Source organism: Lithobates pipiens, unplaced genomic scaffold (genome assembly GCF_037356315.1).
Source record: "Lithobates pipiens isolate NorthernLeopardFrog02 unplaced genomic scaffold, aLitPip1_a1.2 Scaffold_18, whole genome shotgun sequence".
NCBI classification, from domain to species: Eukaryota; Metazoa; Chordata; class Amphibia; order Anura; family Ranidae; genus Lithobates; species Lithobates pipiens.
In genome coordinates this window covers 78582950-78602320 of record NW_027507758.1, presented here as the reverse complement: position 1 = coordinate 78602320, position 19371 = coordinate 78582950, and the positions used below count along the sequence as shown (strand labels likewise).

General features: G+C 42.2%; 1 protein-coding gene across 1 annotated transcript in view; it reads left to right on the top strand.

The window, feature by feature from the left end:
* The first annotated feature begins 2217 nt into the window (after positions 1-2217).
* CAPN8 (calpain 8) overlaps positions 2218-19371 on the top strand; it is a 114549-nt gene continuing 97395 nt past the window's right edge. Inside the window, exons 1-2 of the mRNA XM_077485814.1 lie at positions 2218-2518; positions 17404-17473. Coding sequence (XP_077341940.1) covers positions 2282-2518; positions 17404-17473 — 307 coding nt within the window. The 5' untranslated portion in view covers positions 2218-2281. The remainder of the gene's footprint in view (positions 2519-17403; positions 17474-19371) is intronic.

The following is a 19371-nucleotide window of genomic DNA, read 5'->3' as shown; positions in this document are numbered from 1 at the left end:
TTTTTCTCTCCTCGCACTGTCAGCGCGAGGAGGAATAATAGCCGATTACCGGCTCCGTTCTATCACATGATCAGCTGTCATTGGCTGACAGCTGATCACGTGATAAGGGGTCGGGATCGACCCCTTGCACGGATCGGTGATCAGGCGAGTCTCACGGACTCGCCGATCACAGAGCGCGCCGCGCGCGCCCCTCAGGGCGCGCGCAGGCCGCTCGTACCCGGGACGATGTCAATAGACGTAGTCCCGGAAAAGTAGATCCGCGCTAATGCTGTCATTTGGCAATAGCGCGGATCCCAAGTGGTTAAAGGGGAAACATGCACTTCCGACCTTGAAGTTTATATGGGATTCTAATTGGAGCACTATGGACTTTTCTTTTTCTTTTCAGTTTTTACATTGAATTAGGGAGACATTTCATTTTCATATTTGTCTCACCTTTTTGGATTATTATATATCACATTGTATGCCATCGCATCCAGGACTTAGAAACTTTTGGCGATACTTTACTTCAGTATATCTTCACCTATTTAATTTGAGGAACTCTTGAAACAACTTACCAGTTTCAGGCAACCCCTGTTAATAATCACTATATCTACAACTCACAGTACATTAGTGTGATGGTCAGTGGGCAGAATGCTCCTTGCATTGGTGGCTGTGGGAAGAATCCTCACTATAATGGTAGTCAGTAGAAAAAATACTCCTTATACTAGTGGTCATTGGGAAGAATGCTGCTTATATTGGTTGGTCAGTGGGAAGAATACTCCTTACATTGGTCGCCAGTGTAAAGAATAGGGTTTACATTAGTGCTCAGTGGAAAGAATGCTGCTTTCCTTGGTAGTCAGTAGGAAGAATGCCCTTTTTACATTGGTGGTCAGTAGAAAGAATGCCCCCCTTACATTGGTGGTCAGAAGACAGAATGCCTCCTTACATTGGTGGTCAGAAGAAAGAATGCCTCCTTACATTGGTGGTCAGTGGGAAACTCAATGGGAAGAATGCTCCTTACATTAGTGTTCAGTGGGAAGAATTCCCACCTTACAGAGAGCCAAAAAAAAGTTGTCGTCCATTGTTACTTACGTAAGTGCTAGACATTGCTCATTGCTCAAGGAACCCCTAGTAACCTCAAGAGGAACCCTAGTTGAGAAAGGGTGCTATACTTGGTTCAGTTTACCAGTAATGTAAAAGCTACGGGGACCTATGTGTGTATGGCCAGCCTTAGGATTTGTGAACATCTCCCCACTATGTTATGGAGGTAAGTAGAGGGGTTAGCCCTTGTACACATGGTCGGAGATTCCGACGGAATGTGTCCTATCGGACCGTTTTGTCGGATAATCCGACTGTGTGTGGTCTCCATCGGACTGTTTCCGTCAGAGTATCCGACGGACCAAGTTTTCCAACTTGTCCGTAAAATTTTCAGACAAAATGCTCCGATCGGACATACTCCGATCATGTGAAACCTACTCCGACGGACAAAGTGCCACGCATGCTCAGATCAAATTCCTAGACCAAAGCTATTGGCTGCTAGCCTGAACGTAGTCCCGTCGTAACGAAATAACGTCATCACGTTATGTACAATTGGATTTTCTGACAACTTTGTCCGACCGTGTGTATGCAACAGTTTCGGACAAAATCCGTCAGACAAAATCCAACGGATTTGGTTGTCAGGATGTCCGACCATGTGTACAAGGGCTTAGAGTTCTGTAGTCCTGTCCTAGGGTGATAGCTGCCTTTTATGGGATGACCATGGCATTTAAGTGTGCTATCTTCGTAGGTAATCACATAATAAATGAAAATGTATAGAAAGCGCAATATTTGCTTCTTTTTTTTTCTTTGCCAATACTATGGTTCTTTTGAATCTGTTTAAACCAATGTTTTCAGGTTTATTTTTAATTTACAGAGCGTACCTAATGTTTTTTTTCTATTATTGTGCCTGACATACACTTTAAAGCCTTTTTAAACACACAGTACTTTGTATGACTTTGTAGCCCATTAAAAAACAAAAAAGGAACAAGATAAATAAATTTCCTGAAAATCCAGTCTTTGTGCGGCTCCTATCCGTCACTACGAAGTCATTCACACATAGGTGTCTTTCCTTTCCCAGCCCAGTTTGCTTGTGCACATATTTACACTAGTGAGATTAGCTCCCAGATTGTGTCCCCGCCCAGCACAGCACCAGCAGTACTTTGACGTCCCTTTATATATATATATATATATATATATATATATATATTTACATACCTCTCAGGACAGCCACCGTCCCTGCACTGTCACACTCAGAGCAGGCATCATGTCAGGAGCTGCAGCCAAAGTAGCCAAAAACAGAGCTACAGCCGATGGAATTGGTACACCCAACAACCCAGTGAAATACCTAAACCAGGACTTTGAGCAGCTACAAGCGCAGTGCCTGGCATCCAACACTCTTTTCAAAGATGATCAGTTTCCTGCATGCCCCTCTGCCTTGGGGTATAAAGAGCTGGGACCATTCTCTGCGAAAACACAAGGGATCGTGTGGAAAAGGCCGACGGTAAGACGGTTTTGTGTCAATTTTTAAGTTGATTTGATTGTACCATAGTTAGTTGTCACTTACGCATTTCTTAAGTAGAGGCTGGCTTTTGAAATATTCCCCCAAAAGCTTATCTTGAAAATTGAATTGTTAGTGCAAATATAAAAGCATCATGGACAGACTCAGTACAGTAACAGTACAGTTGGTTTGGCTGCAAGTGTCCTAAAACATTGCAATCACCCTAAAGAAGAACTGTCATTATACAGTATATGCATATTTTTTCACTGTTCTAACCCCTATGGGACGAACGTGTAGTAATTTGTCCCATGTTACTAGGTAATTCCTAACTACGAGGTCCAACCTGCACCCCCTTCCTGACGTGACTGATCCAACAGTAGATCGGAAGGTGACTGCTGCGGTAGGTTGTAAGCATTTTCCTAAAACAGTGACAGGAGGAATGCAGAGGCTGACATGTCCCCCATCCCTCTGTGTGAAGGAAGGTGCTACATATATTTCCTTCATAAGGAACAGAACAGTAAAAAAATATAAATCATAGTTCTTCTTTAAGCAGAGACTGTAAATCCAAGTGTGACACAATACCAAAATGTGGGGTCTGTTACATTCAGTGTGAGGATCAAGAGACTTGTTATATGTAATGTTAGGTAACTATAAATGAATCAATCATATATAAGTGTATGTAAATCCTAATGGAAATTTTTTCTTATTTGCTCCAGTTTGGCCTGTTGGCCCTGCCAGAAATCCAGTGCTGTCCTCAGCTTTGCATGTATTATCTTGAAGAATGCTATCAGGAAATGTGTAATGCTAGCCATAATCTACCAAAATTAAGTCATGGGTGGCCCTGTTGACTGACCGGGGTAAAAAATTGTCAGTCAAGCAGTGACTGCATCCTATCAGATGCAGCCACTGTTCAGGTACTCAGACAGCTGCAGGTGCTGGATTCAATGTGGGTTCCTCCCTCAAGGCTATTTAGCTGGATACAGGAAACTATGGATTTCGTGTGTTCAGCCCTCAGGGCTGATCAAGAAAAAGGTGGAGGTGATAAGGAGTTGAGGAGTTCTTTAGTCCTTTTCTAGGGTGTCATCACTGCTTCTCGATTGATATAGTACAGTTAGAGAGTGTGGTTACCCTAGGACAGGAATTGCATTATTGCAGGATCACCAGGTAAATATAAAGGGGGAAAAGGCCTAAACAAGCTAAATGAATGCAGCCACTATATCTAAGGACTGGTGAGATGCAATATATTACATATTTGTTGTTGGGTGTACATATACGTTAAGGACTGTCCCTTGCTCTGACTGCTTATGTTTGGTAATTTGCATATGTGTTAAAAAAATTGGCACCACACTATGGGGGTTATTTACGAAAGGCAAATCCACTTTGCACCGCAAGTATACTTCAAAGTGCAGTCGCTCTAAATCTTAGCCCTTGTACACACGGTCAGACATTCTGACAACCAAATCCGTTGAATTTTGTCTGACGGATTTTGTCCGAAACTGTTGCATACACACAGTCGGACAAAGTTGTCGGCAAATCCGATTGTACATAACGTGATGACGTTATTCCGTTACGACGGGACTACGTTCAGGCTAGTGGCCAATAGCTTTGGCACTTTGTCCATCGGAGTAGGCTACACATGATCAGAGTATGTCCGATCGGAGCATTTTGTTGGAAAATTTTACAGACAAGTTGGAAAACTTGGTCCGTCGGATACTCAGACGGAAACAGTCCGATGGAGACCACACACAGTCGGATTATCCGACAAAGCGGTCCGATAGGACACATTCTGTCGGAATCCCCGACCGTGTGTACAAGGGCTAAGGGGTAGATCTGAAATGTTTTTTATTTTTCTTGCATGTCCCCCTCGGATCTACAGCGACTTTATTTCCAAGTGCACTTGCAGTGCAAAGTGGAGTTTCCTTTAGTAAATAACCCCCTATGTGTATATATTTCTTTCAAAATCATATGTTTATTGAAAAATGTTTTAAAAACAGATATAAAGGTATCTATAGTATCTCACAAAAGTGAGTACACCCCTCACATTTTTGTAAATATTATATTATATCTTTTCATGTGACAACACGGAAGAAATTACACTTTGCTACAATGTAAAGTAGTGAGTGTACAGCTTGTATAACAGTATAAACCCCCCTTTTCCCACAGCCTTCTGGGAGACATCACAAGACCCAGATAACTGCAGGACCATTCACAAAGCACAGCGCAGGTTACACATGCACAGTGGGAAGCTGGCTGTGAAGCTGCAAGGCTTCACAGCCTATTTACCTTAGTTAAGATATGAACCGGCTCGGGTGAGGACAGTGCTGGACCCTTGGACAGGTAAGTGTCATATTAAAAGTCAGCAGCTACAATATTTGTAGCTACTGACTTTTAATTTTTTGGGGGGAGACTGGAGCTCCTCTTTAATGTCTAGTTCTTTGCCCTTTACGTGCCTGTTTTTGGACACAGCTTCCACAGGTCAGTTCCTCTTTAACAGAATTAAAAGGCAATAAGAGAAGTTCTTTGTTAAGGTTTATATACACATTAAAGTGGTTGTAAACACATGAACAAAAAACAAACAAACCTGCAAGACAAAGGCAAAATGAGCTAGTATGCATAGCATATTAGCCCATTAGGAATTACCTTAGATTGAAGCCCCTTTAGCGATCCTCGTACCTGGCTCCGGCCGGCGACATCGCTCCCGGAGTTACTTCCGGGTATCGCAGGCTCTGTCGCTCTGATTGGCAGGAGCCGCGATGACGTCACTCCCGTGCATGTGCCGCTGGTAATGGCACATTCATTGAAGCAACGGGACCTATGTGCCGTTGCTTCAGTGTTCATGTGCAATGAAGTCGGCACATGCAGATACAGGGGATATCTCCTAAACTGTGCAGGTTTAGGAGATATCCGGGGGAGCTACAGATAAGCCTTATTATCGGCTTACCTGTAGCAAAAAGTGGTGGTAAAGGGTTCACAACTACTTTTATGTCAAAAACAAATATTAATCCTCATTTAAGAAAAATCAAACCAACAAAACGTATTACTTGTCACTGAGAGTCAGTGAGTGGGAGACTAATCTGAGTGGCTGCCTTCTAAGTGTATAGAAGGTGTGGTTAGCCGTGCACCTTTTTACTGACAAGGATTCGATAAGGAATACACATCTGACTCTGAGACCTCAGACCTTACCACAGTATTTTTGAGAATTTTTGCATTGAAGTAACCCTTGAAATAATTTACAGATTTCAGGAAAACCCTGATAAAATTGGTATATGTACAATTTACATTTAAATTAATATGATTGTTGAGATGTAGATAATATATAACGATAAATAAAAGAGTAAGAATGTGGCACATCTAATGTATCATGTTTTAACACCACTCTGCTGGATAGGACAAAATGATTTTCTGCATGAAACTTACATGATAATCTGGAAATTTGTAGAGGACCCATTGGTGATCAGTGGTAAAGGGTCCTTTCATTGGTGGTCAATGGGAAGAATGCCCTATTACATTGATTGTTAGTGGAGAAAGGCTCACTTACATTGGTGGCCAGTGAGAAGAATGTCCCTCTTAAATGTGTGGTCAGTGGGAAGGATTCCCCTCTTACATTTTTGGTCGGTGAGATAAGGGCCACCTTATATTAGCGGTCAGTGATATTACTCCCTTGCAGTAATTGTTAGTGGGATGAATGAACCTTACAATGGTGATCAATGAAGAAGAGACCACTAACAATGGTGGCGAAGTGCAACTTTACATTGATGGCCAATGGGATGAATGTCCCTATTACATTGGTTGTTAGTGGAGAAATGTCCCCTTACATTGTTTGCCAGTTTAGAAGTATCATCTTATAATAGTGGTCATTAAAGAAATGTCCTCTTACTTTGGTGGTCATTGGAGAAATGCCCCTTTATATTGATGGTCAATTGAAAGAATGCCCCTTTATATTTCTGGTCAGTTGAGACATGTCCTCTTACATTGGTGGTAGGTGTGAAGAATGCTTCTTACATTGGTGGTCAGTAAGAAGATACCATCTAACAGACAGCGAAAAAGATCACTGGTGTCAGAAGTTACTTATGACAAGAGGAGAGGTTCCACTGGTCCCACCTTACTGACTCTGCTAAGTATCATTGGCCCCAGAACTATGTAGAAACCATCAGGTTGGAGATCAATCCACAACTGTATACTGCTTAAAGCAGAAGGAAAGACATAACAATAACTATTAAAGCGGAGTTCCACCCAAAAATGGAACTTCCGCGGTCCAGATCTCCCCCCCCCCCCTCCGGTGTCACATTTGCCACCTTTCAGATGGAGAAGGGGACAGATACCTGTCTAATCCAGGTATTTGCTCTCACTTCTGGCAAAAGATTGCCGCAGTATCTGCGGCATTTCACGCCATGTCCGTCCCCTTCTCTGTCCCCTCCGTTGTCTTCTGCGAGACACACAGGTCCCAGAAGACAGCAGGGACCACTCAGAATGTGCAGCACAACTTGTACATGTGCAGGAGGGAACCAGGCTGAATCAATATTTATACACCTGGCTGGGTATTGAACTTTATATATTCACATTCACTCACATCCTCTATACGCACCTGGTAAACGTTCTCTCAGCCCCAGTGGGATATCCAACGCGGGCTTAGTGTTGTTCTTTGCTAATAATTGGCTGCGCTACCTGCACCCCAACTGTTGAGTACTATCTCCAGATTTGCCCTGTTCATCCCCATTCCCCTTTCCCTTGTTCATATTCTGGAATCATCTGGGCTTCTTCCTTCCATTTCCGGGGAATACGTCTCATATGGACCGCTATCTTGTTCATCATAGAAGCTACCTGTGAAGTTATTATTCTCCCGTGTGGAGTATCATAAGGAACTTTAGGTGTCGTTTTTTCTGGCTCTATGATCCATTTATCCACAGATTTAGCTCTTAACAATGTGGAATCAGTGGCCCATAATATATGTGTGGCAAGAGTGCTTGTGGTGGCTACCTGTGTCTTTTGACAATGTTGTCAAATTTTAAACTGAATGTGGTGGAGGTTATTTAGATATAACTTTTATTGTTTCTAGTGTCTGTGTGGAATTGCCTAACAAATATTTAACCTATTTTGATTAATACCAGTTGTCTCTCGTTGAAGAATTCCTTGGATTTTTTTTTTCCTTTTTCAAGGCTTCACTTCCTGATTCCCTTACTTAAGATCCTGTAGAAATACAGTGGGGAAAATTATTATTTGATCCCCTGCAGATTTTGTAAGTTTTCCCACTTACAAAGAAATACAGGGTCTATAATTTTTATCATAGGTGTATATTAAATGATAAGAGACAGAATTTCAACCAAAAATCAAGAAAAAAACACACAAAAATCAAGAAAAAACACACAATACAAATGTTATAAATTAAGTTGCAGTTCAGTGAGTAAAATAAGTATTTGATCCCCAAGCAAAACATGACTTAGTACTTGGTAGAGAAACCCTGGTTTGTAAGCACAGAGGTAGTTCTAGGTCTTGTTGTAGTTAGCGGCCTAGTTGGTAAGCACAGAAGTAGTTCTAGGTCTTGTAGTTAGTGACCAGGTTTTCCCACATTTTAGGAGGGATTTTGCTCCACTCTTTTTTACATATCTTCTCTAAATCCTTAAGGTTCCTTGGCTGTCGCTTGGCAACTCAAAATTTCAGCTCCCTCCATAAATTTCCTTTTGGTTGAAGCTCTGGAGACTGGCTAGGCCACTCCATGACCTTAATGTACTTCTTCTTGAGCAACTTGTTTGTTGCGTTGGTGGTATGTTTTGGGTCATTGTCCTGCTGAAAGACCCATCATCAATGAGCCATTTTCAGTGTTCTGTCTGAGGGAAGAAGGTTTTCCTCCAAGATTTTACAATACATGGCCCCCCATCCCTTGGCCCCTCAATGTGGCAAAGTCGGTCTGTACCTTTAGCAGAGAAACAGCCCCAAAGCATAATGTTTCCACCTCCATACTTGACTGTATAGATGGCGTTCTTAGGGTCATAGTCAGCATTTTTCTTCCCCCAAACACGGGAAGTCCCCCTCCTCAAGAAGGCACATGTACAGTCATGCCAACGAACATCTAAATGATTCAGAGAAGGATTGGGAGAAAGTGCTGCGATCAGATGAGACCAAAATTAGGCTATTTGGCATTAACTCAATTCATTTGACAAATAGACAGAAGGGTAGACAGCAGATAGTGATAGCACTGAGCTGTCAGCACTGACTGATATCGAGTTTTACAGAGGATGTCACCAGTACATTTTGTGTTTATTGCCGGTCTGAAATTTGTTTGATCTTGTGGTCTGGTATTATTGTGTACAGTCTACCATTGTGAAAGGGGGAAGGGAGCACAGGTGCCCTTCTCTGGTCCATACCATACCAATAAAATTCAACAGAATGTAAATCATGGTCATAAAACAACTATACATAGAAACGGCTATACAGTGGATGCCCATTTTAGACGAAGCGTGTTACACTTTGTATAAATAGATCCAGTACAGGGATGACAACACATCCATGTTTAAAAGGCCCTTAAAGGTACACTCCAGCCAAAACTGATAATTGAGGTAGGTAGCCTGCCCTCTGAGTGCTTCAGTTTTTCATTCATGTGTTGCTGTTGTCCACTAGTCCAATCCACATATTTCCCCTTCTGTTAGTAATCTGGGAACTCCAGGTTGTAACGCAGGAGAGACATTCCCAGGCACACCAACTGTAGGCTCCTTGGTGTATGTCACAAAAAGCTGGATACAAAAAAAAAAAAAAATAATATATATATATATACAGTACTAAAAACCATTAAACTTCTTGCACAAAGGCATAAAAATGTACTGATGGTTTTAAGCAGGGTATTGCTGGCAGAAAGATGCATACACCAGATGCAAAGAATGCGTCCTGGTATTAAAAGAAAAATCAGGATGGATAATTTTACGCACTTGTGGATGTAAAAGCAAGTATATTTCTGGTCATTTATGCATTAATTTTGTACTAAAAAAACCTTGTCTTTGTTGATCAGATTTTTTTTTACGGCTGTTTAGCGGTACCCCCCGTAGGGGCTACTAAGTGATGTGGCCCACCTATCACCCTGCCCAGCCCAACATTCAATCCTCAGTCACTCTAAGACAGTGGTTCTCAACCTTCTAGTGCCGTGACCCCTTGATAAAATTTCCCAAATTGTGGGGACCCCTAACAGTAAAATAATTTTTGTAGCGTGGGTTGTCAACACCCAAGGCGAGATAAGTAATTTGCGCCCATAATCCCCAGACATTTAGTGCTCACTGAGCCCCTTTAATGGTAACTATAATCACATGTAGTGTTATTCTCTGTATCACCGACTTTGTGGTGTCTCGTAGCAGTGACACCGATGCCGAAATCAGGAGATAGGATCTCTTCCAGCCCCTCCCACTTCACATTCCTCACCAGTCAGCTGACCTCTAGTCTCTGCCCCCCATCCATCCCGTGAACTGAATGGGTGCCTGCGAAGAGGCTAAGTGGGCGGCTGCAGGCTCCAGGAACAGCCCAGCTGAGCAGCCACAGGCTCCAAGGATAGTTCTGCTGGGAGGCTGCAAAAAGGCTGGAAGTGCAGTGCTGGCTTCAGGAACAGCCCAGGATTCAGTGATCCCTGGCAAATCATCATTTGACCCCCAAGGGGGTCCCAACCCTCAAGTTGAGAACCACTGCTCTAAGACAATGAACAGTCCATGTGCTTTGTTTGTGTATTTTTATTGGAGGAATTGAACTTGGATGGGGTATAGGAAGTATGGGATGCCCAGTGGTTTTAGAATAAATGCTTGGGACAATTTATATACACTCTGGTATATACATGCCTCTCTTCCTCCACAACAACTCTTGCTGCAGACTATTACTCCTCAGCTCCTCCAGCACACTACTTGCTTGAGCTTCCAGGCCTTGCTAGCACCGCAGGGTAAGGCCCCATACACACTATTCGATTTTTTTCAGATTTTTGTCATCAGATTTACCAAAACCATATAATATGAGGTCAAACCGTAAGAGTTGAAATTTGTATGCAATCAGGAAGGCCCTTGCACTACATGGTTTTGGTAAATCTGAAGACAAAAATCTGCAGAAAATCTAATAGTGTGTACGGGGCTTTAGGCCTGACATTGGCTCAGCCATGTCCTAGCAACTGCCTTTTGCAGGCAGGGTCTACGGGCCCCTATAGAGTAGCAATAGAAAGTTCCTGGTGCTATCTGTTCTAACTTCAGCTCAGTAACCCACCTTCAGGCACTGATGGCCCCCTGGCTGCAGCTGCCCTTCTCCACTGCCCATGTCACCACAGTTCACTCCACTGGCTCTGCACCCATTCCAGACTGCATGCTCCCAGTCCTCTCAGGCGTGCCTCCCCAGTCCTCCTGACTGTGCATGTCACTCAGCAGACCTCATGGCTGTGGCCAGTTGTTCCTCTCCCTGGAGGCTTGCCCGGCAATGCTCTCTACTGCTGTCCTCTCTTGCTCCTCTTGTGCCTTCTGTCCAGAGCACCTTCCCGATTTCTTGAAGGACTCCGTCCTCCCCTGAGCCCAGGCCCAAGGTCACACACCTAGCATCTCCAAGCTCTGAACAACTCCAACTCCTCAGCTGGGCTGGCCCTGGGCATTTAAGGAGGCCCGCCCCCTGCCAATCTAGGTTGAGGATAGGTCAAGGCTCTTCAAAATACCCCAGGCAGCTCCACCACCCCTCTCCTTCTCTCTTTCTAGGATCTTCTAGAAAGAAGAGGGAGGTCTCTGAGATGCTGCCTGTGAGTCACCAGCTGCTACCCTGAGCTACTCACAGCCCAGAATGAAAACAAACAAACAGGCCTGACTGCCAGCCAGGCCTGCCTAAATTTTCCTATCCTACAAAAATCCTATCTGTACCACCTACCTAGAGGGTGCTACAGCTGTTTGAATGTGACCTTATGACCATGCAAATACATACATGTTCACCTAAATTAGCGTGCTCAAACATAAAAATTTTTATTTTTTTTATCCGCTTGCCGACCGCCTCACGCCGCTATAGGTTGGCAGAAGGGCTCGTACAGGCAAACTAAGGTAACTGTACATTGCCCTTTAAGAGGCGGCCTGCGGGCACGTGTGCGCCCAGGGCAAGCTCCGTGAGTGAGATACCCGCGATCGTCTCACGGGAAGGAAGAACAGGAAGATGCTAATGTAAACAAGCATCTCCCCGTTCCGCCTAGTGACAGTGTCACTGATCTCTGCTCCTTGTGATCGGGAGCAGAGATCAGTGACGTGTCACACGCAGCCACGCCCCCCACAGCTAGAATCACTCACCAGGACATACTTAACCCCTAGACTGCCCCTAATGGTTAAGCCCTTCACTGCCAGTGTCATTTACACAGGAATCAAGTGCATTTGTATAGCACTGTATAAATGACAATGGTCCCAAAAATGTGTCAAAAATGTCTGTTGTGTCCACCATAATGTCACAGTCACAATAAAAATCACTGATCACTGCCATTACTAGTAAAAAAAAAAATATTAATAAAAATGCATTTTGTAAAAGCTATAACTTTTGCGCAAACCAATCAATAAACAATTATTATTTTTTTTACCAAAAATATGTAGAAGAATACGTATCGGCCTAAACTGAGGTAAAAAAAATTTTTTATATATTTTTGGGGGATATTTATTATAGCAAAATGTAAAAAATTTTTTTTTTCAAAATTGTCGCTATTTTTTTGTTTATAGCGCAAAAAATAAAAACCACAGGTGTGATCAAATACCACCAAAAGAAAGCTCTATTTGTGGGAAAAAAAGGACGTCAATTTTGTTGGGAGCCATGTCGCACGACCGCACAATTGTCAGTTAAAGCGACGCAGTGCCGGATCGCAAAAAGTGCTCTGGTCTTTGGCCAGCAAAATGGTCCGGTGCTTAAGTGGTTAAAGGTCTGAACGCTTCACTGCATTACTGATCTCTGATTACATGCAGCTGTGTTTATTGTCCCGCAGACAACAATGCACCTATGTTCAGATCCATAAAAAAAAAAAAAAAAAATTTGCTACACGGCTATTTTTTTCACTCGTGTGCAAGAGGCCTTACTTACAGCCAACAATTAGATTCAAAACTGCCAGGAATTCTGAATGGTATGAAGGAAGCAGAGTTACCAGAACCAGGAGGCAAAGGGAACATTACAATGGGGACACTTGCTCTGGTGACAGCTTAGAGGATTTCCCTCCACTTTGGAGAGATTTTATCTCACTTCTTGAATCTCAATGACAGTGAGGGAAGTACAGCATGTCAAACTCAAAATCATTTTAGCCCAGTTTCACACTGACAGCAGGATTGAAATCGTACGAGTTCAGCTGAAATCGCACGGTTTTATTCCCGCATGCCAGTTCGACTTCAGGGGCGATTTCAGAGACATTTGTGCACAGCCGTCTATACAAATTGCCCCCGAAGTCGCCAAAAGTAGTACAGAAACTACTTTTGTGAATCGGCGCGGCACCGCAAATGCGGCGTCACACTGATTCGGACAGTGCATTTTCCGGCAATGGACATGTCAAATTGCATCAATGTGAACTTAGGCTTAAAGGAACTAATGACTCCAAGCCTGGCTTGCAAATCAAAACAACTTAATCTTTAGCCCTCGTTCACACTAGAGCATTTTGTTGCTCTGGCATGCGAAACAATGGAAATCACATTCTCCTCTATGGTGCCCATTCACATCAATGTAGTGTGGCGCAGTGCAATTTATGAAAAGGTGCAGGCGCTTCTTTTGGTGCTGCTTTTTTTTTTATGTGTTCAAAATATTTTTCTTTATTCAAAAAGGCATATAAATAATAAAACAGTATAAATAACACAAATTGTTTTACATTTAAAGCTGAGTTGCAAGATAAGTAAATATTGCCCAAATACAAAAGCCATATGTATTCTTCCTTGAACCTTGGTGTGCTTTGTGTATATTTTCCAGATCTGTCTAGTAATCCAGTGTGCAATTTTGCATTTCAGCAGGGTCTGCTTATATTTTGAAAGCCATCTTGGCCAGTTTTGTTTTCTGGTATAATAGTTTTTATTGAGTAAAACAATGAATATCAAGATAAAGACTTGAAAAAAAAGAAAAAGCGTCCCACGCAGGGGAGCAAAACAGTGAAGCACATGTAGATACAAAAGAAACACATTTTCGAAGGTTTCAATGCGAAAAAGTAGAACCATCCGACATCTAGTGTCGGAAATGACAATGAGAAACTTGGCAAGGAGGCCAAGAACATAGTGAGGCAAAGGAAGTGGTATAGTCATCCCATAACAGAGAGGGAGGTAAAGAGAAAAAAGAGAAAAGGGGAAAAAAAAGTGGTAGGAGAAAAGGCAGACAGTCAGAATGAGGAAGGAAGAAGAGAAGTGCAGAACTAAGCAAGGAGAGAATGTGGGAAACAGTCAAGACAACAAGGAACAAAAGAAGGAAAAGGGTGTAGACCAGTGATGCAAACCCTGGCACCCCAGATGTTTTGGAACTACATATTCCATGATGCTCATGCACTCTGCAGTGTAGTTGAGCATCATGGGAAATGTAGTTCCAAAAATCTGGAGTGCCAAGGTTCGCCATCACTGGTATAGACCTAAGCGGGAAGAGAGGACAGAACCTGTGGGTTAGATGGTGTTCCAGGATGGTCTGGAATACCCAAGCTGGCCGGGGGTAGAGTGGGGAGAGCTTAAGACCACCATGTGTTCCACACCTTTAGGAACTTAACAGGAGAGTCATGAAGTATTCTGGGGCCAGTTTTGTTTTCAATCTATTAATATGCCTGAAGCTAGTGTTCCAACAGTCGGTATTCAAGTTAAAGAGGTCTTAATTTGAATACCAACTGTGGGGGCTGGACCAAAAAAAACAACAAAAAAAAAACAACGGATTCCTCCATCCACACAACTGAGGTGGATGGAGGAATCCTTCCTGCTGAGGCATTTTATTTTGACAGCTGGGACTCACCACTGTTTGAATACAAAGATTGGTAGCAACACTGATAGAGAAAACATTTCCAACAAGTTTGTTTGACAGAAGTCGATCGTTAGCTCTACCTCAGTCACGCAGAAGTGTCTACAAATGGAACGGAATCCGGCCAGTTCAGCAGCGACCTACCACATTTCAATCCATGTGTGGCTGCTCCTGTTCAACAGATGTCATTCTAATGATTAAATTCTGTTGAACAAGCTTGTTGGTAAAGTTATACCCAAAGTAAACATGCCAGTGCCGGGGACCCGAAGCACTGGATCCCTGGACAGGTAAGTGTCCTTTTATTAAAAGTCAGCAGCTACAGTATTTGTAGCTGCTGACTTTACATTTTTAAATTTTTTTGGGGTGGACCGAAGATACTCTTTAATCCCCCTGGCGGTATTCCCGAGTCTGGCTCGGGGTGAAAATTCAGTACCATTAGCGGTAACCCCGAGCCAGACTTGGGATCGCATCGGTGGATCCAGGATGAGTTTACTTACCTTGTTCCCTGGATCCAGCGATGTCTCCCCGCACTGCAAGCGGCTTGTCCTCCGCTTGATGTATCACATCGGCGGGCTCCTTTCCCTGCGAGCGTTGCGATGCACGGGGACGGAGAACGGCGCCAAATTCAAAAGGTAAAACACACACATTACATACAGTATAATGTAATCTTACAGATTACATTGCTGTATGTAATTGTTTCACATCCCCTTTGTCCCTAGTGTTCTGCCCAGTGCCCTGAATGTAGCTTTATATTATAAAAACTGTTCTTTCTGCCTGGAAACTGGAGATTGTCCATAGCAACCAAAACTGTCCCTTTACATCAAAAGAGGTTTTAGACCAGCTAGAAAACAGCGATAATAAATTAGAATCACTCGCAGAATTGAGCGATAGCGATTTGTGGGGAGATCTGTCATCAAATACTGAAAATAATAGTAACAGCGACAATTCTGCAACTGAGCAAATTTCAGTGTTTTTGATTTGATTACATTATTAAATAATTTTTATTATTATTATTATATTATTATTATTTGGTATAATTATTTATAGTTATTTATTATATTATAATTTATGATTAAATTTTTCAAACTTTATCATACCCGGGATGTCTGCTAGATTCTGGTTTGGACAGATTTAAGTGTTATTCCTAAGAATTACAGGACTACAATATAAAACGCCAAATTTACATGCAAAATAATGGTACCGCTTTCAGCAACTAAAATCTGAAATAATCGTACCGCCAGGGAGGTTAAAGTGATTGTAAAGGTTTCTGCCACTATTAATCTATCCAATGAGGACAGACTGTGGCTGGAGCTTCAAAGCGGTGGCCCAACAAATAATATTAATTAATATATTGTTAAGTGTCTTCTTTGCTCCCCCTATCCTTCATGTAAAATTAGTTATCAGACTACAGGACATGAGATACTACTACAAATCCAAAATGTCTTTGATCCTAAAATTGCTTCTTTTGCACAAAGACCTTTACCTTAGTATGTTAATCTGGTAATTATACACTATCATTAACTAATTTGTGTTGAATAATACGTTTGAATCCTCAAGATCCTGGTTTATAATTGTATTGACTTAATCTCCTGCATTCAAAAAGTTTTCTGTCTCACTAACAAGTGCAGTTTGCTGGACGTTTTCTATACATTCAGTCATACCAGATGGGAACTGGCCAGGGCTGACAACACTGCTTGGGAATTCTATGCAGCAGAGACAGTGTTGTCAGCTCATTACAGAAAATCTGCCAGATGAACAGATATAATATTTTTCTGTACTTGTACATGTTTAAAAGAGACAAAACATGGGGACATGTGCATGTATTGCAAAGATGCACTGCATATGTTTTTTATATTGCTCAATACACTTGTCACCAAAAGTAGTGCAGGAACGACTTTTGGAAATCGTTGCGGCACCGCAAAGTCGGTGTCGCACCAATTGGGGCGGTGCCATTGCCGCAAATAGGCTGCGATTTGACATGTCAAATCACGCTGATGTGATGGGGGCTAAAACCTGGAAGCTAATTGGTTACAGGCATACCCCACTTTTAAGTACACAATGGGGTTTAATTACTAAAGCTGGAAAGTGAAAAATCAGGCTCACTTCTGCATAGAGAACAATGAGCTTCCAGGTTTTATTACTAGACCTTAATTGAACAAGCTGGGGTTAGAAGCTTACTGGTTTCTATGCAGACGGGAGCCTGATTTTGCACTTTCCAGCTTTAGTAAATAAACCCCATTGTGTACTTAAAAGTGGGGTATGCCTGTATTATGCACAGCTACACCAGCTTTTGCCCTCTCCATATTTAGTAAATGAACATCATTTCATGGAAACTCTGCTCCACCGCTGACCACCAGCATCATTAAAACTATTTCCTGTAATCCCAGGCTGTCATGGACACACCCCCCAGGGGCACATCACAGTATAATACTGCAGAGAGCTGCACTGACATCATGTCAGCACCACTCCCTGGAGTATTCGAGACTACCCACAGGAGGAAAAGAAGTTCTGAGAGGAGCAGTACATGGAGTTGCTCCTGGGAGGCATAAAATTCATGGCAGTCCCCACTCAACAGAAGTGGAAATTTAATTTTTGGAAAAATATATTGATCAGCAGTTGCAGCCAATCAGTGTATTCTTACAGCTGCAGGTCTCACTGTCAGAATACAATGTTCTGACAGAGGGATTCCTTCATCCACCTCATTTGTGTGAATAGTGGAATCTGTCTGTTTCCTAACGGGTGTGTGGTCAGCTTAAATGTATTCTATGAAAAAAAAAATGACATACTTCTGGACTTTTTATGCGTGTGAACTGGATATCACGATGAGAAAAGTATTATTGGGCAAAGATGATAAAAAAACACCTGTCATCAGTTAACTGACCCTTTTTACCTTTACAAGGTTTGCTCCATGTCATGCTGTGCATTGATGGTGTTTTTTTTGCTTTTTTTTGCATTAACAGGAGATTTGTGACAACCCTCAATTCATTGTGGATGGAGCCACCCGGGGGGACATCTGTCAAGGTGCCCTAGGTAAGTACCATAGTAAAACCTCATGTAACATATGGAAATAGCAGCCACTCAAGCGGCACTAATATAATTATTACTAATTGATCCAGAAGAGATAAATTACTACAATTTCAATAGACGTATTTAACAAAGCAGGGTAAAGATCTATGTTGAGTTGGAAATTGTATTGACCCTGTAATAGCAGCTTAAAGGGGTCATAAAGGTAAATATTTTTTCACCTTAATGCATTCTATGCATTAAGGTGAAAAAACATCTGACAGTCCCGGCCCCCCCATTTTGCTTACCATTGGCTCACGCTGCTGTCAATCACATCTAATGATGCGGCGCACTAGGGGTGATACAGTGAGCGGCTATAGCCGCTGGCTGTATCACGGGAGCGCGCCCGCAAGTGTTTCTCACCATGCGAGGGAGCTTGCATGAATGTGAGAAGTAATTGGACCCCAGAAGAGCAGGTTCGGGGCCACTCTGTGCAAAACGAGCTGCACAGTGGAGGTAAGTATGACATGTTTGTTATTTTAAAAAAAAAAAATAATTAACTTTACAACCCCTTTAAATTGAAACTAAACAATATCCATTTTTTCCCAAAAATAATCCATAGACGTCCACTGCATAATGGCCCTGTAATTTATTTTTCATTAAACGGTTTCCTTTTTTTTTTTGCTTCCTTGTAATATCCTCTCAAACCTCTCCTTTTCCATCTCACTTCTGTTAGTTTGGAATGAGCATGGTCATGTGCAATTCTCTATGCACACTACAATATACCTCCCAATCATCCAAGATACCCTGGGACTGTCCCAGAATTTGATCCGTGTCCCGGGGACTCAGGACTGAGTCCTGGAATGCCCACGGGCCGCTGCAGGGCATCTTGGTTCCCCTGCAAGCCGAGAGCTACACTGTGCACGGAGGCCGGCATCTCTCCTTAAATGCCTCTGACACACAGTGCAGAGCAGAGTGTACTGAACCAGCCCCGCTCTGACTGTGATTGCACACAGCAGGAGCCAATCAACGGGATGTAAACAAGGCAGATTGCAATTCTGCTAGTAAGGAAGACAGAGATCTTGTGTTTCCGCTAAGCAGAAACATGGATCTCTGTCTTTCTACAGTTAAACCATCCCCCAGTACAGTAAGAAAGCACTCCCAGGGAAAACATTTAACCCTTTGATTGCCCCTGGTTTTTAACCCCTTCCCTGCCAGTGTCATTAGTACGGGGACAGTGGACTGATCACTGTATTGGTGCCACTGGTCTCCAAAAAAGTGTCAGTTAGGTGTCTGATTTGTTTCCAACAATGTCACAGTCCTGCTAAAAATTGTGAATCATCACTATCGCTAGTAAAAAAAAAAAATGTAAAAATGTAAAAGTCCATAAATCTATGCCATAGTTTGTAGATGCTATAACTTTTGCAGAAACCAATCAATGTACACTTATTGGGATTTTTTTACCAAAAATATGTAACAGAATACATATTGGCCTAAATTGATGAAAATAAATAAATAATTAAATTAAAATTAAAAATCTTGTTTTTTTTTTCAAAATTGTCAGTCTTTTTCTGTTTATTGCACAAAAAATCTCTATTGTGGGAAAAAAGGACACCGATTTTGTTTGCGTACAGTATCGCACGACCGCGCAATTGTCAGTTAATGCAACACAGTGCCGTAACCTTCTGGAGCTGAAGTGGTTAAGGGTCTAACTGATTAGGCATAATTGAAAAGGATTATTTAGATAGAACCCCACATTACAGATAGTTTACAATCAGATAGTAATAGATCCATATACACATTATATTGTTTTATTTTCATATAACAATTTCTAAATAAATGTCCCAGCATAGGCAAAGCATGGGTTCACTATACAGTAATAATAATAAAAATCAGAGCACATACTTTGCTGTCTGAGACTTGTT